The 26,920-nt window shown below is 45.5% G+C and overlaps 8 protein-coding genes across 17 annotated transcripts; 3 read left to right on the top strand and 5 right to left on the bottom strand.

Annotated features, from left to right (window-relative positions):
* Positions 1-13: 13 nt before the first annotated feature.
* On the bottom strand, positions 14-12,577 carry LOC136191573 (pyruvate dehydrogenase protein X component, mitochondrial-like). 3 transcript variants are annotated; one of them, XM_065979933.1, is made up of 12 exons: positions 12,400-12,507; positions 11,589-12,194; positions 10,804-11,524; positions 10,702-10,762; positions 1,264-1,371; positions 1,143-1,207; positions 983-1,089; positions 850-925; positions 735-796; positions 526-684; positions 412-476; positions 17-359 (listed from the first exon to the last, which is right to left on the bottom strand). In XM_065979933.1, exons 3-12 carry the CDS (start codon positions 10,868-10,870, stop codon positions 113-115), a joined length of 1,017 nt encoding a protein of 338 aa, XP_065836005.1. In that variant the 5' UTR covers positions 10,871-11,524; positions 11,589-12,194; positions 12,400-12,507; the 3' UTR covers positions 17-112. The 3 variants fall into 3 exon arrangements, with proteins under 3 accessions (XP_065836006.1, XP_065836005.1, XP_065836004.1); XM_065979934.1 differs by lacking the exons at positions 10,702-10,762; positions 10,804-11,524; positions 11,589-12,194; positions 12,400-12,507 and adding exons at positions 1,530-1,593; positions 1,642-1,726 and having other exon boundaries at positions 14-359; XM_065979932.1 differs by lacking the exons at positions 17-359; positions 412-476; positions 526-684; ... (4 more) ...; positions 1,264-1,371; positions 10,702-10,762 and having other exon boundaries at positions 10,885-11,524; positions 12,400-12,577.
* Positions 1,889-10,623, bottom strand: LOC136190914 (uncharacterized). 3 transcript variants are annotated; one of them, XM_065979209.1, is made up of 38 exons: positions 10,490-10,616; positions 9,127-10,314; positions 9,024-9,079; positions 8,947-8,973; positions 8,846-8,902; positions 8,685-8,780; positions 8,532-8,627; positions 8,392-8,481; positions 8,260-8,340; positions 8,130-8,210; positions 7,999-8,073; positions 7,865-7,939; positions 7,731-7,805; positions 7,584-7,670; positions 7,442-7,528; positions 7,296-7,382; positions 7,149-7,241; positions 7,005-7,091; positions 6,872-6,949; positions 6,730-6,816; positions 6,602-6,679; positions 6,461-6,547; positions 6,333-6,410; positions 6,192-6,278; positions 6,064-6,141; positions 5,932-6,009; positions 5,784-5,870; positions 5,635-5,733; positions 5,529-5,580; positions 5,401-5,471; positions 4,961-5,026; positions 4,307-4,909; positions 3,949-4,122; positions 3,755-3,883; positions 2,641-3,693; positions 2,539-2,587; positions 2,361-2,474; positions 1,889-2,306 (listed from the first exon to the last, which is right to left on the bottom strand). In XM_065979209.1, the coding sequence occupies exons 2-38, from the start codon at positions 10,109-10,111 to the stop codon at positions 2,041-2,043; spliced, it is 5,649 nt and encodes a 1,882-aa protein (XP_065835281.1). In that variant the 5' UTR covers positions 10,112-10,314; positions 10,490-10,616; the 3' UTR covers positions 1,889-2,040. The 3 variants fall into 3 exon arrangements, with proteins under 3 accessions (XP_065835281.1, XP_065835280.1, XP_065835278.1); XM_065979208.1 differs by having other exon boundaries at positions 9,127-10,442; positions 10,490-10,543; XM_065979206.1 differs by having other exon boundaries at positions 9,127-10,623.
* Positions 12,578-12,598: 21 nt separating the features above from the next.
* LOC136191575 (tripartite motif-containing protein 3-like) lies at positions 12,599-14,453 on the bottom strand. The gene is made up of 3 exons (XM_065979939.1): positions 14,311-14,453; positions 13,884-14,250; positions 12,599-13,418 (listed from the first exon to the last, which is right to left on the bottom strand). The coding sequence occupies exons 1-3, from the start codon at positions 14,328-14,330 to the stop codon at positions 12,702-12,704; spliced, it is 1,104 nt and encodes a 367-aa protein (XP_065836011.1). The 5' UTR covers positions 14,331-14,453; the 3' UTR covers positions 12,599-12,701.
* Positions 14,454-14,513: 60 nt separating this feature from the next.
* LOC136191576 (L-threonine ammonia-lyase-like) lies at positions 14,514-16,119 on the bottom strand. Its single transcript, XM_065979940.1, has 3 exons — positions 15,925-16,119; positions 15,336-15,869; positions 14,514-15,255 (listed from the first exon to the last, which is right to left on the bottom strand). Exons 2-3 carry the CDS (start codon positions 15,595-15,597, stop codon positions 14,531-14,533), a joined length of 987 nt encoding a protein of 328 aa, XP_065836012.1. The 5' UTR covers positions 15,598-15,869; positions 15,925-16,119; the 3' UTR covers positions 14,514-14,530.
* A 40-nt stretch (positions 16,120-16,159) lies between these two features.
* LOC136191577 (uncharacterized) lies at positions 16,160-18,686 on the bottom strand. Its single transcript, XM_065979941.1, has 2 exons — positions 18,025-18,686; positions 16,160-17,972 (listed from the first exon to the last, which is right to left on the bottom strand). The coding sequence occupies exons 1-2, from the start codon at positions 18,656-18,658 to the stop codon at positions 17,731-17,733; spliced, it is 876 nt and encodes a 291-aa protein (XP_065836013.1). The 5' UTR covers positions 18,659-18,686; the 3' UTR covers positions 16,160-17,730.
* Positions 16,160-18,800, top strand: LOC136191574 (uncharacterized). 3 transcript variants are annotated; one of them, XM_065979937.1, is made up of 4 exons: positions 16,160-16,266; positions 16,320-16,709; positions 16,756-17,006; positions 17,067-18,800. In XM_065979937.1, exons 2-4 carry the CDS (start codon positions 16,400-16,402, stop codon positions 17,625-17,627), a joined length of 1,122 nt encoding a protein of 373 aa, XP_065836009.1. In that variant the 5' UTR covers positions 16,160-16,266; positions 16,320-16,399; the 3' UTR covers positions 17,628-18,800. The 3 variants fall into 3 exon arrangements, with proteins under 3 accessions (XP_065836009.1, XP_065836007.1, XP_065836010.1); XM_065979938.1 differs by having other exon boundaries at positions 16,171-16,214; positions 16,268-16,709; XM_065979935.1 differs by having other exon boundaries at positions 16,160-16,709.
* Positions 18,801-20,905: 2,105 nt separating this feature from the next.
* LOC136191570 (uncharacterized) lies at positions 20,906-23,595 on the top strand. Of its 4 annotated transcripts, none has more exons than XM_065979929.1 (8): positions 20,906-21,309; positions 21,362-21,546; positions 21,604-21,714; positions 21,765-22,485; positions 22,553-22,912; positions 22,962-23,146; positions 23,201-23,365; positions 23,425-23,595. In XM_065979929.1, exons 5-8 carry the CDS (start codon positions 22,585-22,587, stop codon positions 23,509-23,511), a joined length of 765 nt encoding a protein of 254 aa, XP_065836001.1. In that variant the 5' UTR covers positions 20,906-21,309; positions 21,362-21,546; positions 21,604-21,714; positions 21,765-22,485; positions 22,553-22,584; the 3' UTR covers positions 23,512-23,595. The 4 variants fall into 4 exon arrangements, 3 of the variants coding, with proteins under 3 accessions (XP_065836001.1, XP_065835999.1, XP_065836000.1); XR_010670864.1 differs by having other exon boundaries at positions 20,907-21,309; positions 21,774-22,485; positions 23,416-23,595; XM_065979927.1 differs by having other exon boundaries at positions 20,907-21,309; positions 21,774-22,485.
* A 95-nt stretch (positions 23,596-23,690) lies between these two features.
* Positions 23,691-26,903, top strand: LOC136191568 (ATP-dependent DNA helicase Q1-like). The gene is made up of 6 exons (XM_065979922.1): positions 23,691-23,803; positions 23,861-24,288; positions 24,486-24,996; positions 25,048-25,196; positions 25,249-25,484; positions 25,914-26,903. Exons 1-6 carry the CDS (start codon positions 23,728-23,730, stop codon positions 26,824-26,826), a joined length of 2,313 nt encoding a protein of 770 aa, XP_065835994.1. The 5' UTR covers positions 23,691-23,727; the 3' UTR covers positions 26,827-26,903.
* Positions 26,904-26,920: the final 17 nt, after the last annotated feature.

Raw genomic sequence — 26,920 nt, forward strand, 5'->3', positions numbered from 1 at the left:
GTGGGAACTAACACATCTAACCTAAATACTCCAATAGACGAGAGATTGCTCTTAGACCGTCACACCGAACAACTACTAGTATACAATATATAGACAAAGAAACGCGTTCTTCCTACACGAGACCGCTCTCTAGGGGTTCCTCGATAAATCGTTTGAATGCCTGTAGCCACTCGCTTGCAAGGACTTCGTCGACGGCGCGCGCGTCGCTGGACATGGTCACCGTTACTACGCTCTTAATTCCTTTGTTGTCGTCGTCACGCGGCTCTATTCTCGAGTTTCCCACCGCCAGTATGCATACCTGGGGCGGATTGATTATCGCGTTGAAACGACTGATGCCGAACATTCCGAGATTAGAAATTCTTTATAGAAAGAATTAATAATCTATAGAATCTTGTGGAGGGGTAATCTTACGTGAACGAACCGCCCTGGAATTCGTGAGGTTGTAATGTTCCTTCTCTTGCCTTTGCAGCTAGTTCCTATAGTGGGATATATATATTGATTTATATGTCATTGGGTCTTACTTACTCTCACTGTATTGGATATCGTTTTCACGCCCATTCTATCTGCTTTCTTTACTATAGGCGTTATTAGGCCGCGTTCTGATGCCACGGCGACGGATACGTCGACGTCGGCGAGGTCACGTGGACCGTTCGAAGTCCAGCGAATATTTACAGCTGGCACTTGCTAATAACAAATAGAATTAGGTATATAGTTTATTATAGAGTATTTGTTACCTTTAGGGCTAAGGCTGCTGCTTTTACTACGAAGTCATTCAGGGTGACTACGATTCCACTGGCTAGAGAGAAGCGTTAGACTGTATAGGAGGGAGGACAAGAGGCTTTTGCATACCTCGGAGTTTCTTTCTCACGTCCATTACTTTGTCAATTGTGCAGTCAACCGAGGCATAGGCGTGAGGAATAGTTGTCTAAGAAGAAGCAGAGGATAGAAACAGGATATATTCCAAGGCTTGTCTCTCTACTACCTTTGCCTGCGTCACTCTCTCCGCTATAACGGATCGAATACTCGAATTAGGCACATCTTCATATGAAGGACCCTTGGCGCGAGTCACAGCCGCCTTGATAAGAGGAACTACACAAATTCAACTATTTATTATAAAAAATCCGATCTTTTCTCCTGCATGCCTTCTCGTGCAGCAGGAGCTTCCTTTTTCGGCTGTAACAGCTGTTTCAGATATTGAAGAACATCGCTGAAACAAACGATATAGAAATTCTTGCAGTAGTTTTATTATATATAATTTCTTACCCTTTGAGTAAGCGTCCTTTCTTTCCTGACGACGGAATATCAGCGTGTTGCAATCCGTGTTCATCGACGAGTCTCTTTACCGCAGGAGAAAGAAAAATAGGAATAGACCTGAAGAGAAATGACGGCACATCATATGCGGAGTTTGGGCAAACACTAGTTCCTCTAGAAAGACGCGAGATCGGGTCCCCCCAAAAGGCTCTCGTGGAGTCAAAGCGTACGAAGGACTCGAGGGAAAAGACCGCCGTGTCTTAAACGCGTTTTCTTACTTTTCGCTTCGCGTTTTTGAGAGAAGAGTCGGTGGTGCGTTCAGGTGAGCAGCTAAGATATTTCCTAAAGAGTACGCTTATGTTGGCTTCCGCACTCGCACAACTAACTCACTGGGAAAAGTCCGTAATCTTCGTTGGTTGCACAAAAGCGATCGGCATCTCGCCGATGCCATGTTGGAATAGCGCGCTAGCCGGCCCAACCGTGCCCGGCCTTGCCCGGCCCGGCTCCTCCCGGCCGTGCCAGCAGTGCCAATTAACATGGTGCCAACTGCCCGTGCCGTGCTCGCGTTTACATTTATGGTGTCCGCGCCTGCGGATCTTCGGCACCTGATAGTGAACGATCTAATGTTACAGCTACACATAAAAAGATAATAGACAATACAGTAAAAAACGAACGATATCGATAATCAATTCTAACTAAGTAGAATGGCCTACTCGCGTAAGTTCAAAAAAAGGAAAAATAGTAAATACCAAATTGAAATTCACATATACGACGATGTTCTGTATAGGCCTAAAAAGAAAAAATTTCGGCTATTTCATTTGAGTAGCCGACGCCGGCGTCCTTCAAGGCAGTAATAAAGCGCCTGCGTGTTGCTTTGTCGCCGAACTTGTTTGCCCACGCCTCTAGCATCTCTAGAGCACGCTCGCTATCATCGTGAATTTCATTATGTCTGAAAGCTTTCATTTCTAAAAGTGTCGCAATACTGCGCCATTTTGCTTGAATGCGTTGGGCCGCTCTAAACCTTTCGAGCGACGTCATCTGCTTATCAAGAAACTCTAAAAAGAAGGCAGATAAACGCTATGGCCAATTGTAAAAGTGGACGTGCATACCTAAATTCTCCCAATCGACGCCAAAAAGAAATGGGGATCGACCGCGTTGGGCCGCTCTATATCTTTCGCCGAGCGACGTCATCTTCGTATCCGTCATCTTCGTATCAAGAAGCTCTAAAAGAAGGCAGATAAACGTCATGGCTAATTATTGTAAAAGTAGAAGTGCATGAAATCTAACCTTTCAAATGTGTTTGAATGAAAGCTATATCTTCTTCATCTTTCATCTTCTGTCAAACACACTGCATCGAATGATCTTTCTAAATTTGTCATATTCCATTACCTCCTCGGCGGAAATTTCAATAGCGCCATCTTCATTTAGCAGAGCTAATAAACGCCATTCTCGAGCGACTTCAGCAATGCTCTCAGTTGTGGCGCTAAGATTTTCGCCCCAAGTAGAGAGCAGCTCTGCTGCAGTCTTGCTTTTCACGTCAGCGTAAGACAATCCCTGCAAAAGGATTAGCCTTCTCAGAGCAGCTCTCCCCTCATAGTCCCTCTCAAGACGTGCTATAATAGCGCAGCGTGTCTTGTAAGACAACAAATCAACGTGATTGCCTGGAAGAGCGAGAAGGTCTCTAAGACTGTCTTTAGTAGTCCCTTCGCTGAGGAAAACGCTTGACTTTTGTGAAGTTCTCATCTTCTCGTCAACTTTTTCTTCTTCGTAAGCCAATGGAAAATTTTTAAGCTGTTTCAATTCTGCAGAGCTGATGTACAAAAGGAGGAGATTCGTCCCTGGACTCTTCTGACGAAGAATTTTTTCGCTACTTTTTTTCAGATTCGTAAGAAGTTTCATGCACTCTCGCTCGGAGTGGATCGGACCACGAACAACAACATCCACGACTTTATCTCTCTGCTGTAATGTTATCATTCCTTCAACTGAAAAACCGTCAATCGTCTCCTGGATCATCAACCCACCTTGCCAGACAACGGGCTGAAAACGAAAGGAATTGCCAACGTGACATTGAAGAAACGGCATCGTTCCTGGAGTTATAATGTCCGTCTCTTCAGCTTGTCTCAGGCGTCGTCCAATGTAGACTTGCATTTTAGAATTTTCCTCCCACACTTCAGGCGGACGTTTCCAATCTATTAGAGCTGGAAAAAGATAAGTTTCTGGTTCAACGGCGAGATGATAGCAAATATTGAAATGCCTTAATAGCCACATCGCCTCGTCAAAATGCTCCCACTTTTCTTTGCTGAATTCTTCAAGCATAAAATGAATCATTTTCTTTGTTATTGCGGCACGTGGGAAGGAAACTGCAGGTGAAAGCAGTGCACCAATGGAATTCTTCAATAGCCAAAGAGGATCCAAAATAATTTTGTCTTTAGTAGCAAAAATCTTTTAAAACGCATTATATACCTCTGCAAACCGTAGAGAAGAAAGAAAATAAAAAACTTACCTCGCCGATTCTTTGCAGAAACTCAACAAGCAGATCTGGAACATCGTCTGAAAGACTAGGACAAATGCAGTCAACAAGCAGCTGCTTGAAGATACACGCGTCAATTATACGAATGTGTAACCAACCTTCCTATATAGAATCAATAAAAACGGTATATTGATCTCACGCGCGCAATGTAACTAATGTATACTTGCCTCTTTACTCGAAGGAATCAAGGAATTCCATTTCAGCGAAAATAAAATTTTCTGCCGCATTGTTTCAGTCGCTTCAGAAGTACGTTTTACAGACGGCGTTTGAAACGGATTTCGCAATGTAGGCAGGAAGGACGTCGTTGCCGCCTCAACACTAAGCGGAACATCTTCAGATTCCTGTAAACGGAAAAATCATCTGTATCATTTTGTACTACAAGGCATGTATAAAAAACAGCTGCACGCTTGAATATGCACTGCTTAATCAGATATACAAGATGCACCAAGTTATGGCCAAAATTACCCCAATTTTAGATGATAAAACTAATACTGATGTTTTAAACATTAGGTAATAAATCAGTACCTTCATTGCAATCATTTTGACGTTCCCAATCGCTTGTTTAAGTAGATCTAAAGATTGTGATCCCCGTTCGCAACAATTTAAAACAAAGTGCTCATGAAAGTTGAACCAACGGCCAAAAGCTAGCTGAAGGGTCGCTACAAGTTGACGCAATTTTATCTTTCCACTTTCCAAATTTTGAAGCATATCTTTACGACTTCCAATTACAATCACGTATGCTTTCTTTAGTTTAGTGAAACCAACACTGCATTTCATAAATGAACAGAAGTAGTAGCTCGACGTCTGTAGTTCAACGTCGCTTTTGGTTAGATCAACAACGAGAAGAAAAGCTGTTGTAGACTCGGGGAAGAAGAGACCGTGCATTTTATGGAAAAGCGGATGCCCGGCAAAGTCATAGAAAACCACCTCTTTGGCAAATTCAATGGTAGCGTTGGAAACGTCGATGACGTAAGTCCGGTCATCGAGGTCTTTTTCTTTCGAGTCAATATTTTGCAGAGATCGAATTAAAGTTGTTTTACCGGCCATTGCTTCTCCAATAACGCAAATCTTGAATTTGTTTGGCTTCGTTGTGCCTTGACTATAAAGCTTGCGGTATCGATAGTGAACCTAAAGGAGGTGCATGTGTACTCAATTCTAAGTCACGAGAAGAGAACTAACCCATGCGTTGTAAAGAAAATGCCTCACTTCTGTTGAGCAAGGACATTCGTGAGGAAGCAAATTATCCTAAAGCATTAGTCGATAAACCTAGCCCAACATCTACGTATGTATATGCAGTAAGCCATTTAATTCAAACTAGCGCTCCAAGTTAGGGTCAGGTTCACATATACACAACGTATCACCCATTAATGGCGTTTAGTAGGTAATTTTTTATCTGACACATACACCCCACGCAGGCCCCCCACGCATGGGTATTTTTACTCGAGAGTTTACGCCACCCGTAGACAGTAGAAACTCGGTTATAGCGGCCATGCAGTGAATTTTCTTCTCGATTATACAGCCACCTCTTTATTGCGGTCAAAAAATCTGGCCCAACGGTGGCCGCAATAACCAGGTTTTACTGTACGAAGGCCATTTAGTAAAGAAATGATAAACTGTACCTGTTCAACGCTATCAATACGAGGATATTTGAATGCAATTAAGTTCAAGACATCAATGTAGTAGGAGCAACCTAAAACAAATTTATTTAAAGAAAATCAATTATGTAATTAAATACATGATAAAATACCAGGCTTTTGGTGACTGTATTTCGCAATAAGGTGCAAAACCGTGTTTCCTTGCTAAAGTAACCAAAGATCATACTCAGGTAATTGAGGCTGCAAAGCTTAATATACCTTGTCCGTCTTATTGACATCTGCCCCAGCATTGAGTAATAGCTCTACAATATCTACTTGACCGTTCTTACACGCTGCCAACAAGGGCCATCGCCCATACTAAAAATCACAATAAAACAAGATAATTTAAATAGGTTAGGAGTGAAAACCTCGTCAGTCTTATTGACATCTACCCCGGCGTCAATTAGTAGTTTTGCAACTTTATAGTTCTCGTTTTCGAACGCTGTCCACAAAGCCTTTGTCATAAGATTAATTAAAAAGAAGAACACTGACCCTATAATAAAACCAATCACAAACCTTGTCGAAATTCGCTCCAGCAACGATAAATAATTTTACGATTTCCACATTTCCACTCAAACACGCTGTCTCCAAAGCCTAGACTCTCCATTAAGTTCAGATTAGGTCTTATAATAAAATGGCCGCACAAACCTTTTTATGATCTACCCCAGCGAATATTAGTAGCTTCACAATTTCTACATATCCATTCAAACACGCTGTCTTCAAAGCCTAGAGTTGCCCATCCAGATTAGGTCTTAACATACAATGACCGCACAGACCTTGTCTTCCCTACTAACATCTACCCCAGCGTTGATTAGCAGCTTTACAACTTTTGCACTGCCATTCAAAACTGCTGTCTCCAAAGCCTAGACTCTCCATTAAGTTCAGATTAGGTCTTATAATAAAATGGCCGCACAAACCTTTTTATGATCTACCCCAGCGAATATTAGTAGCTTCACAATTTCTACATATCCATTCAAAAACGCTGTCTCCAAAGCCTACAGTTGCCCATCCAGATTAGGTCTTAACATACAATGACCGCACAGACCTTGTCTTCCCTACTAACATCTACCCCAGCGTTGATTAGCAGCTTTACAACTTTTGCACTGCCATTCAAAACTGCTGTCTCCAAAGCCTAGACTCTCCATTAAGTTCAGATTAGGTCTTATAATAAAATGGCCGCACAAACCTTTTTATGATCTACCCCAGCGAATATTAGTAGCTTCACAATTTCTACATATCCATTCAAAAACGCTGTCTCCAAAGCCTACAGTTGCCCATCCAGATTAGGTCTTAACATACAATGACCGCACAGACCTTGTCTTTCATACTAACATCTACCCCAGCGTTGATTAGCAGCTTTACAACTTTTGCATTGCCATTCAAAACTGCTGTCTCCAAAGTCTAAAGTTTTCCAGTGATTCCAGATTAGGTCTTTCAATAAGCTGACAGCACAAACCTTACTAACATCTACCCCAGTGTTGATTAGTAGCTTTACAATTTCTACTTTACCATTCAAACACGCTATCTCGAAAGCCTAACATTTTTCATAAGGTCCAGATTACGTCGTATAGTAAAATGCCAGCACAAACCTTCTCTGCTTTACTAAAATCTACTCCAACGTCGATTAATAGCTTTACAATCTCCACAAAGCCATATTTACACGCTTTAAAGAAATCCTAAAGTTTTCCGTTAAATTGAAAGGTCCACTCTTATAATAAAATGACCTCACAAACCTCGTTTATCTTACTAACATCTATGTATACCCCAGCGTCGACTAATAGCTTTGCGATTTCTGCAAAGCCCCATGCACACGCTCTTTCAAAAGGCTAAGGTTTTTCATTAGATTAGGAATCAGATCTTGTAGTAAAATTTCAACAAACCCGGTGTACTGTATTCACATCAAATCCATTGTTGATTAATAACTTTATAATTTCCACGCGATTCCTCAAAAACGCTTCTTCAAAAACCTAAAGTTAAGGTTTTCATTAGATTAGAAACTCAAATCTTATAGCAAATTTCAACAAACCTCATTCGGTGTATCAATTTCAAATCCAGCGTCGAGTAATAGCATTACAATTTCCAGGTGATTAATCCGCAACGCAACACTAAACGCCTAAGGTTTTGTATTAGATTAGAAGACCAGTCTTTTAAAAAAGGATCCCACAAACATCATGTGCCTTCCTAGCTTCTGCTCCAGCGTCAATTAGTAGCTTCGCAATTTTCACACTGCCATATTCACACGCTACCTTCAAAGCCTAAAGTTTTTCAATAGAACATTAGATCATATAGCAAAATGACTCCACACTCCACAAAACCTCATTAACATCTACTCGAGCAATCAGTAGCTTTGCAATGGCCACTTGGTCATATCTACACGCTACCTCCAAAGCCTAACGTTTTTCAATAGAAGATTAGATCATATAGCAAAATGACTCCCCACTCCACAAACCTCATTAGCATCTACTCGATCAATCAGTAGCTCTGCGATTGCCAATTTGTCATATATACACGCTACCTTCAAAGCCTAAAGTTTTTCAATAGAAGATTAGATCATATAGCAAAATGACTCCACACTCCACAAACCTCATTAACATCTATTCGATCAATCAGTAGCTCTGCAATTGCCAATTTGTCAAATTTGCACGCTGAACTGAAACACTAAAATTTACATGAGACTAAAAGATCTGCTCTCATAATAAAATGACCCGACAAACATTTTGTGCAAGGACAACTCCAGCGTTGATGCACAGTTTAAAACTTTCCACTTTGTCATTGAAAATCGCTTTGTTGAAAGCCTAAAGTCTTCTATTAGATTAGAAGTTCAAGTCATAAAATCCTATAAACCTTGTGTGCCCATTCAATATCTATTTCAACCAATAGTTGTATAATCTTCTTATTACCATTCAAGCACGCTGTCTCAAAAGCCTGAAGCTCCTCATCATTAATATATTAGAAAGATCAGTTCATATAAATCACAGTGTCAGGATTAGAGCCGCAGCGAAGTAAAGTCCTGGCAGTAAGCTTGCAGCCATTCAAACAAGCATGATACAATGCATCAAATCCCAGCTATTATCACGAGTCAGCTAATGGCAATTTAACAATTTAATTAGGCGTACATGATCTTTAAGATGAAGATTGCAGCCTTGGGCTACAAGCAACTTCACAACGTCAAGTTGTTCCTTTTTGCACGCAGCCATTAGAGGCGTCTCTCCCTTAATAAGCGTCAATAACGTTACAGATCTGTCATCCGCGATCTAACTCTATACTACCGAAATTGATTGAGCATCAACCTTACAACCTGAGTCAATTAAAGCTTTTGCAATAGAAAAATAGCCAAAGAAACAAGCAAAATGCAGTGAGCCACCCTAAAGAACACAAACGGTCATCAAGTGTAAAATTGAATAGCTAACAACGACATTCTAACAACTACCTTAAGCGAGAAAAATAGCTGATTTTGCAAAACTTGATTTTCTTTCATTTTCTTAGCCTAAAGAATGTTTCATTTTATAGCAATCTCTGCTAAATAAGTACCAAAATATTAAGGCTTCTTTCTGCATTCTAAAAATGCGGTATCAGAATAATATATTAGTAAAACTATGTGCACTTACCATAAAAACAGTGGTAGAAGTAACGGCTGTGGGTTGCAAAGCTGCTTCTTGCTTATCTTAAAAAAAACTTAATGTTATTTTATTTTAGCTACCTCGCGTTCACCTGGCAGAGCGGTTTGAACCACTCCCAGACGTAGCTTAGACTGCAGACTTGCCACAGCATCAAAAGAATGACAAAGACTGGGGAATTTGGCCAACAAATGACTTCCCTTGCTTGTACTAGTTGTTCGTATAATAAGTGCATGAATGACCGACGACGTCATCAAAGTCTGCTTCAAAAGGCAAGACAGTTTGACAGAACAAAGACTGCCACTGCCAAACTGAATTTCGACGTCCTTATCAAGCTCAATAAAAGGAAGTAAACAACGAGCATCTTGTAGGTCACAAATGAATCTAACAAAGTTTATTCCTCTAAGAGTGACAGTCACGCTACAACTCCCAGACAGAATCTCGATGTTTGTGTAGTCTAGCAGGCTAGAAAGTTGTCCAAATAGAGCTTCCTGTTGTTCCTTAAAATGCTCCGGATCTGTTTTTGGCAAAAAAATTCTTAAATCGCAATGGTCCGAAATAACGATTTCATTCCCAACTTGATTCTTACGAGGACATTTTAGTGTCATGCCAGGGACACCCCGAAGTGAGACACGAAGCTCCTTTGGTATATGTTCAGTCATTTCTATGACTGAATCAACCATGGCAACTACACACCTGTGGTGAGGTTGATACGCTCTCATTAGCTTTTCATCAACTAAAATACTTAAGATGTTGTTTCCGGAAGACTTCTTTGATTCTTGGACAGAAGGGTTCAGAATGCGAAAGAGTTCCATATCATATTCTTTTATTATAGAGCAAAAATTGTCAAATGATGGAGATAAGTGCTTCTTCAACTGCAAAAATAATTTTCGAGCAACAGGAGCCTTATCAAGCCCGGACTTGTCATGAATGTCAAGAATTTCCTCATATTGAGCCTCATGAAGGCATTTTTTTGCAAAAAGTTTATCCAAGAGTTTTCCTGAAATTGAGCAGGCGAGAGCAGAAACTGCTTCGTCCATCACAGGAACCAAATTATTCGTCCATTTCGAGTCGCCCATTGATACTGGGGAGGCAAAAGGGGTGGGACGAAGGCACGTGATATCCACACACAAAGGCTGGTGGTCTAAAATGCGACTTAGCAAACGTTCAGTTGTTAAATGACAACGTAGATGACGTAGAACCACTGTCACTTGTCCACGCTGGAGACTGCTGACTTGTGGGTTGGTATAGACTACCGCACCAGAACCAGGGATAAGTCTAGCTGAAAAGGAAACTGCAATTTGAAGCTTCGTAAAAGCGCTGAAAACGTCTATTCGCCACTCGGGACCCCACTCGAGTAAAGAGATGGCTAGCTGTAGATAAGCATGCTCATTCGAGTCAATCCCACTACTGGCAGATTCCCGGAATGCATGTGTACGTTCGCTGCGGTGACTTACTTAATTAATGAAAAGCGCTGCACATTTACACCCAAAGCACTCCTAGCTTGCAGCCTTGCACCCCTTGCATCCCAGCTCCTCCCCAAACCTGACACGTCATTTAGAATTCGGGTCCGGTCCCCCCTCCAAAGCTTCTCGCGGATCAACGCGTATGAAGGGCTTTGGGAAAAGATTGCTGTGTCTTAGGGCTTCTTATAAACGCGTTTTCTTACTTTTCGCTTCGCGTTGTTGAGAGAAGAGTCGGCGTGTTGAGGTGAGCGGCCGAGAGGTTTCCTAAACAGTATGTTTACGTAGGCCTCTAAACGTCAGCGTACCTAAATTCGCAAAAAGAGCACCACTCGAGGTAAAAGTCCGTAGCGATCGGCAGTACGCCGACGTCATGTTAGAATAGCGCGCTAGATCAGGATGAGCCCGCGAATGCGGACTACATTCATATGTGACAAGCGCGAACAAACGAACAAAAATACCATGCGGAATTCAATCATACTCCAGGAGAAAGCCACGTACAAGTCCTTTAGTCTTGCCTATTCTTCTTTGGTGGAGACTCTTCGTCATCTCGTGATGATTCCGAGGGCCATCGTTTTCGTAATGTTATACCGGGGAGCGTAGCTCTGAATGAAGCAGCACCGCGGCCGTTCGATTTAGGAACTGTAAACGTTTTGTGATAGTCTGATAGATCTCGATAGTGACGACTTAGGTGACGCTCATCAGCCAATTTCAAAAACCCGCTTTCATAACTGTTTTCGGCATTGGCAGTCTTTTCTGGCCAATTCAAAAACATAACGTGATGCAGAACCGTCCACAGAAATGCAACAGACACGCTTTCAAAATATCTCGACTCGTTGATCAACTTCACGTCATCGTTAAGCTGAAGCAGAATATCGTGAACGCAGTCATACATGACGACAGTAAACGACGTATCAGAAAATAGTATGCCCGGCACTAAAGGATTTTCGTCAGGGAGCCGTTGATGATGAATCATAGAATACACAATTGTCTGCGCAGTCACCTGTGGTAAGCCGTCGTCGAGCATTTCTAAAATAATAAACAAACACAATGAATTGCCATATGAGAAGGTGTCTCTAATAAGTCTCCGCACCTTTTCTCTGGAAACCCTCGTCGCTTTCAATACTGTCAGTGAGAGATTCGGAATCTCTCGCTACCATGACAGGTGTTCTCGCATGATCACGAAAAGGCTCGCAGGTGACTTTTGACATCATGTCCAAAGATCCGTGCCAGGTGTGATCTTGTTCGCCCATTCCCAGGTCCTTCAAAGCAAGACGGTTATAGTCTCTCCTTTTCTCTTTTGCTGTCTTTTCGTGGTCGTGCTTGGAGAGGAAGCAGTTGCCACATAGAGGTTGAATAATGGTCTTTGCGAGAAAATGATGCAAAGCAAATTCTCCTGAATCTTCTTCCAGTAACGGAACTTTCTTGTTCAAGTTTTTCTCAAGAAAATCGGAGAGCCTCTTGATTGCTTTCGGATAATTCTTTTCCTTTCCAAATGAGAAAAGGCCAACCCTTTTAGGCGAATCAAATGCATACCACGATAGCGCGGGGTCGGGCTCCAAAGCCAAAAGAGAATGAGTCATACTTGAGAAGGGCACGTCTCCAACGAAAGAATTCGAAGTAAATTTCCTGGCCAGAAATTCATATCTGGTCAGTTGCATCTGCCGAAGCACCTCTGCTGTAGAAGGCACAATCGAAGCTAGAATCAAAAGTGACGTCACTCAAAACCTCTCCAAAAAATTAGACAATCTCGGGGACTGTAAGACCTCGTGCACGTTTGGTCCGATACAGACTACTCTTGGCCTTATGAGTGCGTTTGGGGTGAGAACCAAATTATTGAGAGCTCCGCGGATCGCGAATAGAGGGGGAAGACTACGTAACGCCCGGGACCTTGAGCTTCGTACCCATTTGTTTCCGTCGAAATTTCACTTCTCGGAGCTCCCTTATGCTGGAAGGACGACAAACGCGTGTCGACGTGAGGTTTGCAAAGTGCGCACGCGCAGTAGAACTATCCCATGTGACGTCATTCTTTCTACACTCTCAATCTATCAAATATTCTCGACGACATTTGGAAGATTTTCGTATAGAGAAAAAAGCGCCACATATACTTACAAGAGGAATCTCGCAGATTAATACAGTAGGGGTCGATCAATAAACACTGCACACTAGATAAAGTTCTCAGTGCAAGTCATATACTACCTAGTAGCTAGGAGCAACAGCAACAAAAATTCGAACCGTTTTCGCTAAACGAACGCGACGGAGGCGGCGGCGAAACCTCTACGAACCTAACCGAATGACCCTGAACGAAATAGAGACGTTTACCAGTCGAATCGATAGCCAATCGACCCGGCTTCGACGTCCAAATCCCCGTCTGCGCCTGACTCAACACCGTCTCCACGGTCCCGTCATCGGGATTCACGCGCTTAATTCCCCCACTATCGCTCACATAGATAAACCCTCGCGAATCGACGGCGATACCCCACGGATGTCGAAACCCCGTCGTAACCGTGGAAACGGTATAAGCGTCGCCCGCCTTATCCATTTCCGCGCGACGAGCGACGACGCGACGCAGAGCGTTATTATAGTCGTCCGGCACGTAGACGACGATCTTGTCGCCCGTGGCAACGCACGCCAATTCGCTCGGTCGATTGAATCGACTCGATCGACCGGGCCCGTCGTCGGCGCCCGCCGAGCCCGTGCCGGCGATCGTTTTCACGACGCCGCCTGGGGATATTTGTCGGATGCAGTGATTGCGCGAGTCCGTGACGAAGTAGTAGTTCGTCTTCTTTTCGTGGATGACGTCGATGGGGCCGTTGAAGCGCGCCTGCAAGGGATTGCGATCGTCGGTGAAGCCCTTGTTCAGGTCGAAGTCGTTTGAAGCGGCGCCGGCGAAGACGGCGAGGTTTTTACCGGTCACGCTCATCTAGTGCAGACACGTCGACTTTAGAGGTTCTTGTATGGAGAGGGGATGATGCGTGTGCGTGTCTCTCTCACTTGCGTGTGCGCAGCGTTATTAGTCTCTAGGTTCTTGTATGGAGAGGGGATGGTACGTGTACGCGTCTCTCTCACTTGCGTGTGCGTAGCGTTATGGGGGTTCTTGTATGGAGAGGGGATTATATGTGTACGTGTCTCTCTCACTTGCGTGTGCGCGGCGTTATGCGACTTAGTCTCGGGGAGAGAGACAGACTATAGTACAAACCCTACGGTATTAACTCTGTCTTCAGCACTCCACCCCTAGTCTCACTCTGACTAAAATTTTAATAAAGCTTGCGTTGCTAAGGGAACAGATACCTATTAATTAACCCATCTAGAACTAGAACTTGTTCGCTATTTATCATATATCTAAAGCTCGGTTTGCGTGCAAAAGAATGCGTATGTGCGCTCTCACCTTCACCAAATTGTGCGACTCCAAATTCGTGACGACGATCGCGTTGTTTCGACTGAGCGCCAAGCCGCGCGGCTTTCCCAACCAATCCTCGTCCCTCGCCAGCGTATCGACCCAATACCCGTTCTTCTCGCCCTCCTTCCGACTGATTCGCCGCACGGCGCTATTATCCGAATCGGTGACGTAGACGGTGCCGTCCGGATGAACGTCGATCCCGCCGAGCGTGGAAAAGAGCGCGCGACTGCCCTTCCCGTCTCGATACCCGGACCGATCGAACTGACCGGCGATCGTCGTGACGCGAAGGGGCTTCGGAGTATCGTCGTTCAGGAGAGGATAGGTTTCATAGGTTTCAGTAGAGGGACTACGTTCTCTATTATAAAAAATCATCGCTTCCTGAAGAATTATGCATGCTCGGATTTAAGTGCCATACCTACTACATCGTCCACCCATGATATCGTCTCGCGAAAGACTTGGGTCCTCTCTTTCGCACCGATAAGCGGCACTTCGTTAGCGTGCGTCAAGCGCTAACGAAGCGAGACAAACACCCGTAATTTAGGAAACAAAGCGTCGAAGTCAAACCAAACGACTATATATCCCCCAATTGATTAATTTTCGTAGCAAAAGATAAGCCCCCATATACAAAACATTACTTATTCAGGTATTTCTCCTTCTAGTATCTTCACGAGTTTTCTCGTGTCTATGTTTCCGCCCGAGACGACGCACGCCACGGGTCCGGCACTCGAATCGACTTGACCGCTGAGCGCCGCCGCCAAGGACGCCGCCCCCGCCCCCTCGGCGACGATCTTACACCGTTCCGCGAGAAAACGAACGGCGTTCGCCACGTCGCCAAGCGACACGACGATGGAGTCGTCCAAGACGTCGCGTGCAAAATCGAACATTTCCGGAAGTACGCACTTGCCGCCGATGCCGTCGACGAACGACGGCAAATAGTCGAACGACGTCGCGCGACCGAGATCGAAGGAGGCGCGCAGGGGAGCGGCCGTTTCGATTTCGGTCGCGTAGCAACGAGCGTCGGGACGAAATTCCCGTATAACCGTAGCGACCCCGCAACTCAGACCGCCGCCGCCGTACGGCGTAATAACCGCGCCCACATTGGGTAAATCCTCTAAGATTTCTAACCCTATTGTCCCGTTTCCGGCTATGACTGAGGAATCGGAGGCGGGGTGGACAAAGTGGCCAGGGAGTATATCCGGGGAATATTGGCGTTTTTCAATCGCCGTCCACCACGTGTCATATGAAACTGGGTGAAGAATGGCGCCAAGTGACGTCATTGCTTGACGTTTTATATCGGGCGTTCGATCGGGTATGAGAACGTGGCATGGGACGCCGAGCTCGCGTGCGCTCCAAGCTAAGCCTTAATTAAATTAAAAAATTAAATTATCTTGAGGAAGTTGCTCGGATTACATATGATATTTATTAATTTTCGTCGTGTACCTTGAGCGAAGTTGCCTGCACTTGCCGTGCAGACGCCTTTGCTGAGTTGGGCGTCTGTGAGAGAGCTCAATGCGTTGCAGGAGCCCCTCACTTTGAAGGAGCCTGTTGGTTGGAGGTTTTCCAGCTTCAAATAGATCTCCGTTCCTGTGTCGTTTGCTGGCATTTTGATTAGGGGTGTGCGTATGGCTAGACGCTTGTCGAGAAGTCGCTTCTGCGCTGCGCGAACGTCGTCGATGCTTACGAGGGGAGGAGGGAACGCCATGGGCGCGGTCTACGTCACTAAGGCGGGACTTCGCTTAACGCGCGTGCGAAATATTTTGGGTTTCTCGTAATTCGGCAGTCGTCGATTTGACGCTGTTCGACGACGGCGGTGACGATTTGTTTATCAATGCTCAAGGTCCTGGCATAATTTTTCGAATCGGGGCTCCTTTTGAGGATCTTTCGTCTTTTAGACTCGTCGATGATTCAGATCGAGCTGTCGGAAGTATCATCGCAATTAGAAGACATAGAAAAGCATTTCGAGGGTATTCGAGACTAAAGAGAATCGCTTGAAACGCGAAAAGCCGAACGTTTCTCCGAGTTAGCCCACCAATTGACTCAATTCAAGCGAAATCGAACCCGACGGGAAAAGAATATAATCTCAGCAAGGCATTTCCGTGGACTGAGGAGGTAGAAGACTCAAGAGTCGCTTCCTTCCTCGGATTCAACACTTCGCACATCGTTAGAAAGCTTCGAACATAGAACGAAAGTACAGTAGGGACTCGTGGCAGCCAGAATTATTTGAAATAATTCGCCGTTTTTACTGACGATAAGGGCGTCGTATAGGTACATACTGTATACATCACGAGAGCCTCCGCGTCATAGAGAGCAGCCGGAAGTGTGAGCTTTGATGATTGTGAGAACTTCCTGTGGGATGGTCTTATTTACTACAGTGCGGTGGCCTTTACCCAATTGACGTGTCTAGTCCCTAATTGACAAGTTTAGTCTCATGCAAATGTCTCATTATATCCATCTGGTGTGTTCAGACGCGCCCTCGCCTTATCCCGCACAGACTTGGGCGGACAATGGCCACCGGTTCGATTTGCGTCGTAGGAGAGTCTCCTTCAGCTCTTAGCCAAACTGTTGACAAATTGAAAGAAGTCTTGGATGAATACTGTGACTATGGAGGACGAAAGACTCGGATAGACTACGAAAAAGTGCCGAGACACAGCTTCGCCGATTATATTCGGAAAGACCGTTGTCTACTTGGAGTCATATTCGTGATCGTACGGAGTCCCGGTCAAAGGTGCTCTATATACGACGAAGACGATACCGCTCATAGCCTCTACAACGAAATTGAGCAAGCACAAACTGTACTAAATGGAAGAGAAAGGAGTAAATATTGTACTCTCGAATACGTACCGTTTTGAATTCTTTTTAGTTTTTATAATCGTCCGACGTTCGAGAAGACGCGGAGGAGAAGTCTCTGAAAACTCTCTGCATGACAAAGAAATTGAAGACTTGTGGACAATAGGCTCTCAACCGAAGCTCAAACGGTTTGACAAGCAGCTTTTCACCGTTCCGTCTCATTCACAACGTGAACTTAATGAGAGCCAAATTGGAGCTCTAAGGCGGGCATTTGATCAGCCAGAGCGAAAACCGGCACCGACGTTGGACTCCGACTCATCGACGGTAGGACGGTGTTCGTGCTAGCCTGTCATTATTCAGTTTTGTCTGGTTCTTCTGTTTCAGAAGTCAAAGGGCACGAGTTGGTCTTTTTGGCCTTGGAGTAAGAATAGTGAAGCCAATAAGACCAACTCTGCTCCGCCGACGTGGTCTCAGCGCAGTGAAGGTACATGTACGAAGCGTCCGGGGCAAGAGACGGAAGTTCGCCCGTTGCAGAAGGGCGACGCCGAGCGCCGAGCGAGCGTCGCCGCTGAGAATCTGGCGCAAGAAGACGAAGAACAGGACCAGATCAAATTGAAAAAGAGTGATGAGCCCCTCGAAATCACCGTCGTCAGCGACGCCGATTCGACGACGATCAAGGTAAATTTTAGCGTCGCCGATCGCATCGTTTTCGTCAACGGCCACAGCGTCGGCGATATGACGAAGCAAGAAGCGACGGATGTCACAAGAAGCGCGCCGGACGACATCACGTTGGTTGTCGAACGAAAGCGAATGGAGGGGGCGACTACGCTGAAGGCGGATGTTTCCGTTTCGGTGCGGCGCAAGGCGACAGCGGCGATACAATTGCTCGTTCGCGACGACGACGAAGACTTTCCGAGTCTCGAGGACGAAACGAGTGCGTCGTGATCATTGTACTGTACACTACCAGGGATATGTTAGGTATTGTTAGCGCACGGCCCGCAAGCACGCTGTCCTTTTCTAACGCACCACGCAAGTGAGTCTACACTGTCTAATCCTCGTAATTTTTAGGCTTGTTGCACAAAGCTAGAATTTCGTTAAAAGCAGTAATGACTGCTTTTTCTTTGGCGAGGTCCCTCTCGTCACCTTCACCGATTTTGTAGTTGTCGAAGAAGAAAATATATCCGTGACTGCAGTTGAGAGCGTTAGCAGCTCGTTTCTTCAATGCTTCCTTTCTGCTTTCGTTCAATCCGCTCTCGTCACTGTGGGTGAAAACTACAAAGATCCTTGTACCTATGAACTCTATTAGTATGCTCTAAAGAATTCTGCATCTTTATGTCCTTGCCTTGGTTCAGAGAGTCGTTGGCCTTTTTCAGGTCATTTAGAAAGGCTAACTGCGTTGTATTTTTGTCGTCTGTACTCTGTGCAGCTAACACTGCTACAACCGCCCAGGGTTTCTTCGCCGCCTCAGAAGCCGGTTCAATCGACATCGTTTTGTGACCATCTGTGTCTCTGCCAGAGTATTTCTCGTTGACAGACTTGTAATATTCTTGCAGATTGAAACCAGTGGCTACATCTCCTTTAAGCGCTTTTTTGTAGAAGGCCATCATCTCTAGTTTCCTGTCAACTGATGGAGGAATTCCTGGGGTATCAATGAATTCCGGAGCTTTGGTAAAGAGCGTTCGAAGTTCCCCTATCTTCGATTCCTTTAGATACTCGTACATGGCTTCGGCAGTATTCGTTCCGTAAACAGTATAACAACGCGTTTTTGTGTCCGCCTCACTGCTACCCTCTTCAGCAATGGCTGCGATTTGTTTGACGTCATGTTGCACGAGATTAGTTACGTGATTGAAAGTGTTAATGATGGATGATTTTCCAGCACCGTAGCGGCCAAACAGAAGAATGCGCTGAGAGTCAAATGTTGAAATCATATCGTCTCTGAGTTCATCAACTTCTTCCCGGCTAGGACCGCCACCCATACCGCGACTGGTATCAGGGTCCGCTGAGACGACTCGCAGTGAATGACTCTTTCCGTGCGGGCACAGCTACTTGTAGAACCTACTGATTCAATTACAAGATTACACAGCGTTTGATCTAATTATATCGTAATGGGTGGCCAAACATGATAAGCAAATTCCGCGGTTTCGCTCTGATGTGTAGTAATGCCATCGCCGGCCATGCGGATGATTGAAACTGTGCCAGGACTGTGGGGCGCCTCGTGCATGGCCGGCAACCAGCTACTGAAAGTTTTTTAGCAGGCCTTTCCATGCATCGGTTCGCTCAGGTGAAGCACACCCGGCTTCGATCAAGCCTGATCGCCATGCACGACGACCTACACCGCCTTCCTTAGTCACAATACTATACGTAGTACATGTACTTACTACTAGCAGTAATCTGACTTAATAAAGAGAGCGAGGCAACGACGTGAAAGACGACAGAAAGCGAAGCACATATGCAACGACAACGAACGATTGGCTCTCCGGCTCTAAGCCTTAGTGGTCCTTACGCCCGTTTATTTACGACTTGGAAAGACAAATAAGCAAAAGCGAAAAGCAAAAGCGAAAAGAAGCAAAAGCGAAAAGAAGCAAAGCAGAAATTCTACGAGTATACTCTACACAGTAAAATTGTAGTCTTGCGCCTCTACTGACCAAACGGTTACCTCCCACCAACCTGCACTTTCGAAGACAACCTTGCCCGTATTCCTCAGCAGCAGTTGGTCTGGTACCTTCCATTTTCCCGTTTCTCGTTGACGCGAGACGGACCAGCCCACAATTAGACGGTCTCTTTCGCCAACTTCTATTTCCTTTGGTGTTGTGCCCTTTTTCACACGGATTGACATGGGTTTTTTGGCGACAGTCTCGCCGCGAGTAATACCGTACTTTTTTTCGGCTGCGCTAAACGTACCAAGCTCCTCTTTTTTTTGCTCCTTTACTACTGTCTCGTAGAATTCCTTCCGCGAGGCGATGTCGTCAATCAGTCCCTGAATACTTCTCGCTTCTTCAAAGAGTTCAGCTCCCTTTTCACCGTGCGACACAAGGTTGTGAGCCTCTACCGTTCTGGTTAATTGATCCAACTTATCACAAACATCAGACCGGTAGTTGTAGTGGACCTTTTCAAGGGTATGTCGATGCAACCGAATTTGAGCAACAAGCTTTTGAATTTCTTCAAGTGCATTAGGTTCTATGCCAATGGTTGGAAGATAACATGGATCCTCAAGGTGATAATGAACCAGCAAAGCTTTAGAGTTCGAATATTGAATCGATGCTAAATACTTCGTATAGGCATTTCGTACATCTTCTACGCTTTCAGCCATTGGAGGGAAATCAGCGTCCGCTTTTATTCCTGACGTGTACATGTATGCTGAAATTTTGACATTTTTCGACACTCTGCTGTCTCCCACCTCTGTTTTTGACGTAACTGAACAAATACCTTTGGCAAAGTTAGCATCAGTGCGCAAAGAAGTCATGGTTGAAGAGCATGAAGAACTGAGAACAAACAAGGCAACGAAAGAAGACCCCTTTTTGCTGCCAGCAACGTAATAGTCGCCGTACATTTTGCGAAAGCGGTTCGGATCATTTCTCAGGATTTTCTTGGCTTCCGATGTGAAAATAGGCTTGATCCGGTCGTACTCATTGTAAAGGCTTTCTGACTTGAAAATAAGAGTTACACTGGTCTCAGAACATTCTACGTTCGAAACGAAATCCATTCCGACAGAAGCCGAAATGCCGAAAGGAAGGCCAGCAGAAACATTGCTGGATACGTCCAAGTACTTCTTCAGGTCTTTGGTGTCTGTTATTAGCGAGTAGTCAGTTGTTTTTCGAGCACTTCCGCGGCTCATTTCTGGCTTTACACTGGCGGGTTCAAACGGCGAGGCTTTTAGTGCACTTTCTAGTATGTCAACTCCGGCACCAAGCATGTATTCGGAAAGCCAAGGAATGCCCGATACAGTGGTCCGTACGTTTGCGACGCTGCTTTCTCTGGCCATCCCGTCGTAACTGCAGCTGGCGGCAAAATGAGCCTGTTTTCGCTGCGCACACCGCCTTTGACACTAATCCTAATCGGCGTAATTGCCCAATTAAAAGATATGGGGGGGGGAGTTAAAAGATGCATGGGACCTGAATGCATTATAATGGGTCTGTCTGTCTAGACAGTCAAAAGATGGGACCCGCCGCGGCGTGGCCCCGCGGCGTAGTAATCGCCGCAGCTACGCATGCGTGCTCGGAGTTAGCAGCTACGCCAGCGCCAACTAAGTTGGTCCCCGAACTGCTATTTTCTCCCATATCCCTTTTTGTCTTTAGATCAGCCAAATTCTACTAGTATACCTTCATTCTTCCTTCCTTTATGGAACGAGACGATGTGCCAACTACTGTGATTTACGTTGTCGGAGAGGACAGAAAGCTTATTGAAGATTCCATTGACCGTTTTAAAGAAAAAGTTGCCCGCAGAGACCTAGTGGAATTCCTTTCATTGCCCAAAGGCGACGTATGCGGAGCATCGCTAAAAGACGACTCAAAGTTTCTCTTTGTCATATCCAAGCAACAACGCTGCTCAATCTACGATGAAAACGATCCTGCTCACAGCTATTATCATCAGCTGAACTGGGTACAGAAAAGGAGAAATACAGCTATAGGTAAAACGACAGAAAAGTGATTCAAATAGAATACCTTGCCTTGCGCATGCAGTGATCATAGTTTTCAACTGGGAATATGACATTACAAGCCATGAAATTCATCACAGTACCATAGAAGACTGGTGGACAATTGGATCGCAGGGGGCTCTAAAAAAATTCAGTGACGTTCTTCTGACGGTAAAGACATCGATGAACGAAAAGCAGTGGGGTGTTTGTCAAAGTAAATTCGGAATTGAGGTTCGTCTTAGTAAAAGCATACGTTTGTATGTATGGTATGCATGTATGCACTTGTAGCTCAAGGAAGAATGTCAATGCTGGCGATGCTGCCGCTCCTTTCATTACTATGTTTGTCGTATGTGGTGCTGCGTCACAAGCTATCGTCGCATGTCTCAATGCTGTTCGAACGTTAGTTCTGTTTGCCGATGATAGCTTGCTGTGACTATTGACTCACGTAGTGTTTTTAGCCAAACCGAGTTTCAAGGCTTGATGAAGAGGAAAAAATTTACGAAAAGGATAAGACATACTACGACGGCAGCAGAACGTGAATAAAAGAACTTGCCGACTCTTTCGTTTGCACTGTGTATTCTTAGCACTGTTAGTGTTCACCTTGTATTACTAAAAGCGACATCACCTGTCTCTACACTCTACGCAAGATGGCATCCGCGACGCTAAACTCAACGCAGGCTCTGGCCTCCGGCCGGCAGCCGGCTGCAGAGGGTCGGCCACGACTGGGAGTGCGCTGACGCCACTGGCCTTCACCGATCGAGCATACAGTAGACGAATGATAGGGCGTTCCGTGACTCAGAAAAGGGGCACGTGGCTTACGCCCGCCTGCGCACGATGATGATGGATGACGATGGATGATGATGATGATGATTCGACTCCGCACTCTGCTGGCCATATTGAGAATCTTATCACAAAACCGCTTCGTCGCGACGATAACGACCATGTAGGAGTGACGCCTAATGGTGGGAGGAAACAGCGGCGCGAGTCTAGTCTCGTTACGGTAAACGGAGCGTGGTATCGACCACCCACAAACGTTTGTGGTTGGCGCGACCTCGGCTCTGTGCCAGCTTGACCTAGCCTACGGATAGCGAACACACCAAGGGCATTTCCAGGCCATTTCCAGGCATCCTTGCTTGGATTACTTAAAGCGAAGGAACGTCAGCACTGTGGGTGAGGCTTCGGTTGACGTTACTTCGGAACACGTGTTTGTTAGTACTAAAAGATTTTCTGCCTTTAGATCCATAGCAGGAAGACTATCTTCCTTTCTCTATGGAGCATTATTATGAACAAGAAGGCACCGAAAGGGATGCAAGGTTGCCAATCAACACCGCTACTCTGATTTACGTCGTGGGAGAAGACAGGAAGCTTATTGACGATTCTATTGGCCTTTTTCAAGGAAAGGTTGCTAACAAAAACCTCGTGACATTCCGACCGATGCTCAAAAGTGAAGTATGCCGAACATCGTTGGAAGACAACTCGAAGTTTCTCTTTGTCATAAACATGCAAGAGCGCTGCTCGGTTTACGACGAAGACGATCCTGCTCACAGCTTTTATCACCAGCTGAACTGTGTGCAGAAAAGAAGAAATACAGCTATTGGTATAAGACAGCAAAAAAAATGATTCACGTAGAACACTTTGCCTTGCAGTGATCATAATTTTCAACTGGAGACACGACATCGCGAGCAATGAGATTCATGACAGTGCCATAGAAGATTGGTGGACAATTGGGCCGCAGCGGGGCCTTGAAAAATTCAGTGCCGCTCTTCTGACCGTAAAGAAATCAATAAATGAAGAGCAGTGGAATGTCTGTCAAAACACATTCGGAATCGAGGTTTGCCTCTCTGCAAATCCTGTGCATCTACTAATGATGATATTCTAAATTTAGCTTGAGAAACCGTGCTGTCCAGATAAATGTGTAGCTTACTGCTTCCTATTTATAAGCGCATTTCTGTACTGTTGCCGTCAAACGTGGTGCTGCATTAAGGGCTGCGCTCGCTGCGTGTTTCAATGCGTAAGAGCAATGTGGCAGCATCTCTCTCCATCAGACCACGTGAGTTGCATTTAGTGAAAATAGATTTTTGTTGTTATTGATTCAGATAGTAATTTTAGTCAAGGCAAGCTTTACTGCCCGTTGATGCGAGGAAATTGTACATGAAGAAAACGACAATAGACGGCAGCGAGACTGAAACAGACTAATAGAGACCGTGATGCATGATTCATTCTTGAGTGCTCGAAGAAAGTTCCTCCTTTTAACGTCTTATGAAGTGAAGTTGCCTGAAATTGCTGTGCAGACTCCGTTGCTAAGCTGTTCGTCCGTGAGAGAGGGCTAGCCGCTTGTCGAGAGGGCCGCTTACCTACGTCACTAAGGCGGGAGTTCGCTTAACGCGCGCGCGAACAAATTTTGGCTCTTTGATGGCTCGTAATTCAACAGTCGTCGATTTGACGATGATCGACGACGACGACGACGATTTGTTTATTCATGCTCAAGGTCCTGGAATAGTTATTTCGAATCGGGGCCCCTTTTGAGGATTTTTTTGCGTTTTAGACTCGTCGATGATTCAGATGGAGATTTCAGAAGTTGAATCGCAACTAGAAGACGTAGAAAAGCAAATCGAGGCACTCCAAGACCGAAAAGAATCGCTTCAAACACGTAAAGCCGAACTACTCTCGGAGCTTGACCAAAAAACGTCGCCAATCGAAGCGAAATCGAACCCGAATATGAAAGACTATGATCTTAGAAAGACATTTTCGTGGACTGAAAGGGTAGAAGAGTCGAAAAGTCGCGATTTCGGAATCGAAACATTTCGACCGTTTCAACTCGAAACAATCAACGCTACATTGTCGAAAAAGGACGTCATACTCATCATGCCGACAGGAGGTGGCAAGAGCCTCTGCTTTCAGTTACCAGCCGTTGTCGTAGAGTATGGACTAACTCTCGTCGTATCTCCACTTCTATCTCTGATGGAAGATCAGGTATAAATGTATATTGATTAAAAAGGGGGGTCACTTTTCTATTGGTTTGAAACCTGAGGTTGCACTAGAGCTTCATTAGGAGCTGGGGTACACATAACCAATGGTGCTAATATTACTTAGTTTAGGAACCTGACTTCTTTTAGTGGAGATCAGGTGTTAATTAAACTTTATTCTCTCCTCTCTCTCTCTCAATCCAGGTCACTACTCTAAAGAGTCGAGGAATTCGTGCCGCGCTTCTCAACGCCAGTAGCAAGCCATCCGAAATCGATCAGATTCACGCAGCGATGACAGACCACAAGCCCAACCTTCGTCTCCTCTACGTTACCCCAGAGAAAATCGCAAGCTCAAAACGCTTCATGAACAAACTCGAAAAAGCCTACGAACTCGGTCGTCTCGCGCGCATCGTCATCGACGAAGTCCACTGCGCGAGCCAATGGGGTCACGACTTTCGTCCCGACTATAAAAAACTCGGCATACTTCGCATGCAATTTCCCGGCGTTCCGTTGCTCGGCTTAACCGCCACGGCAACCGAACACGTTGTTAAAGACGTGAAGGAGATTCTCGGCTTGGGACGCGATTGTCTCGTCTTTCGCGCGTCGTTCAATCGAACGAATCTCGTCTACGAAGTCATTCCTAAGCCGTCTGGCGGCAAGGCGGCGATTGCGAGTGTACGAGATCTGATAAAGCAACGATTCTCTGAGCAAACAGGTTCAAGGATGTTTAATTAATAATGGGGATTATGTATTTATTTTTATTAAGGAATTGTTTACTGTCTGTCTCGACGCGAATGCGAGACGGTGGCGTTTGAGTTGAGCAAAGGCGGCGTCAAGGCGGCGGCCTACCACGCGGAGCTGCATCCGCGCGAACGCAGTAAGGTTCAAGCTCTCTGGTTTGGAAGCGACGTTCACGTACGAGAATTTGCCAACGTAGATTTTTACAGAAATTTCATTTTTTTCGTAGGTTGTCGTGGCGACGATTGCGTTCGGTATGGGGATCGATAAAGCCGACGTTCGCTTCGTCATACACCACACGGTAAGCAAATCGGTCGAGAATTTCTACCAGGAAACGGGACGTGCGGGACGTGACGGCAAGACGGCGCACTGCATTTTGTTCTGGCGCTGTCCGGACGCTTATCGTCTGAGTTCTATGGTATTCAACACGCCGTCGGGTCGAGATAATCTTTATCTTATGTTAAGGTATGTGATACGGTTTATTGATTGGGAGGGCGTAATTTATACTGAGGCGATGTGGGGATCCTTTTTTAATTATTTGATTAACGAGTCTAGCGAGGCAAATGCGCATGCAGGGTAAAGATGCTCTTTGAATCATTATTCATAACTCCATCGTTTATTGGAGGATCCTGGACACTATTGAATATGTAGTGCTGTTTAGATTAATCCCTGGGCGCTCTCACTCATTCACATATACCGTACATTGTTTAGTTCGCGACCCTTGACTCACACATATCGTTTATCAAAAGTTCAATACGTATTCACAAATAGATTAGGCCTTTCTCTCTTCAAAAACTCTTTGCTTGGGGTCCTTGCTCTAGTTAAGTTAAGGAAAGGGGGGTAGCAACGTGAAAACAATACCCTAGTCAAGCGTGCCTTTTTTTCTCTTCTTAGATACTGCCTTGATGGAACTACGTGTCGTCGTTGCATTCTCGCCCGTCATTTCAACGAATCCTTCCTCCCCGATCAATGCAATCGCTCGTGCGATCACTGCATTGAGGGCCTCTCCTCTCTAACCCCCGACGACGAAATCGTCGGCAAACCCGTTCGCCTCGACCTGACGGAAGCGTGTCGCGACGTCGTCACGATAGCAAATCACGCCGCGCGAACGAACCAACGAATGACGGCGAACCAACTCGTCGACGCGTGGCTCGGCACGGGTAAGCCGTCCCATCGCGTCGTCTCCGTCAAGCCGCCGCTCGGTCACACGCGCGAACAGTGCGAAACGATCGTCCTCAACATGATCCTCGACCAGTATCTCCAAGAGGAGTTCCACTTCACTGCCTACAATACGAACAGTTATCTCAAAGCGGGTCGTCGCGCCCATTCCCTGCTTCGGGGCTCCGCCAAGGCACTTTTTTATCTTCCCGGCTACGTTTATCTTAATCGTGCGCGTTGCGTCGAAGGCGAGGCTCCTCCTGCTGCCGTTGCCCGGCTGCCGTCGCTTTGGCGATCGAAGCGTGTCGTGCAAAAAACGGATATTGTGTACGGGGACGATGACGACGACGACAGCGCGTCGTCATCAGCTCCGAAGAGACATTTACATAGAGCCCTGTCTAGCGTTAGAGTTTCCGTTCAGACTCCTATCGTTTCTCCAGCTGTCTTGGGGTCAGAAATTGAAATTCCGACGGCTGTTTCTCCTGTTCGGCTAGATTTGAATGCAGGTATTAGAGAGGAGGTTGTTACGTCAGAAACGTCGATGACGACGGCGGCGGCAAAGAGAAGTCGGTGCTCGAAGGCGCCCACACTTTCTGACAATTCGGACGATGACGAGTTCAGTCTTGCCTTGTATGACACTCTGGGTTGAGCGAGTTGGGTTTTCCTCGTTTATTTTCTGCACCTCGTAAGCGACGACTAGAATAGAATTAGGAGTCTCGAACGTCAGATTTTTGTAGCACACG

The sequence above is a fragment of the Oscarella lobularis genome, chromosome 9 (assembly GCF_947507565.1).
Source record: "Oscarella lobularis chromosome 9, ooOscLobu1.1, whole genome shotgun sequence".
In the NCBI taxonomy this organism is placed as follows: domain Eukaryota; kingdom Metazoa; phylum Porifera; class Homoscleromorpha; order Homosclerophorida; family Oscarellidae; genus Oscarella; species Oscarella lobularis.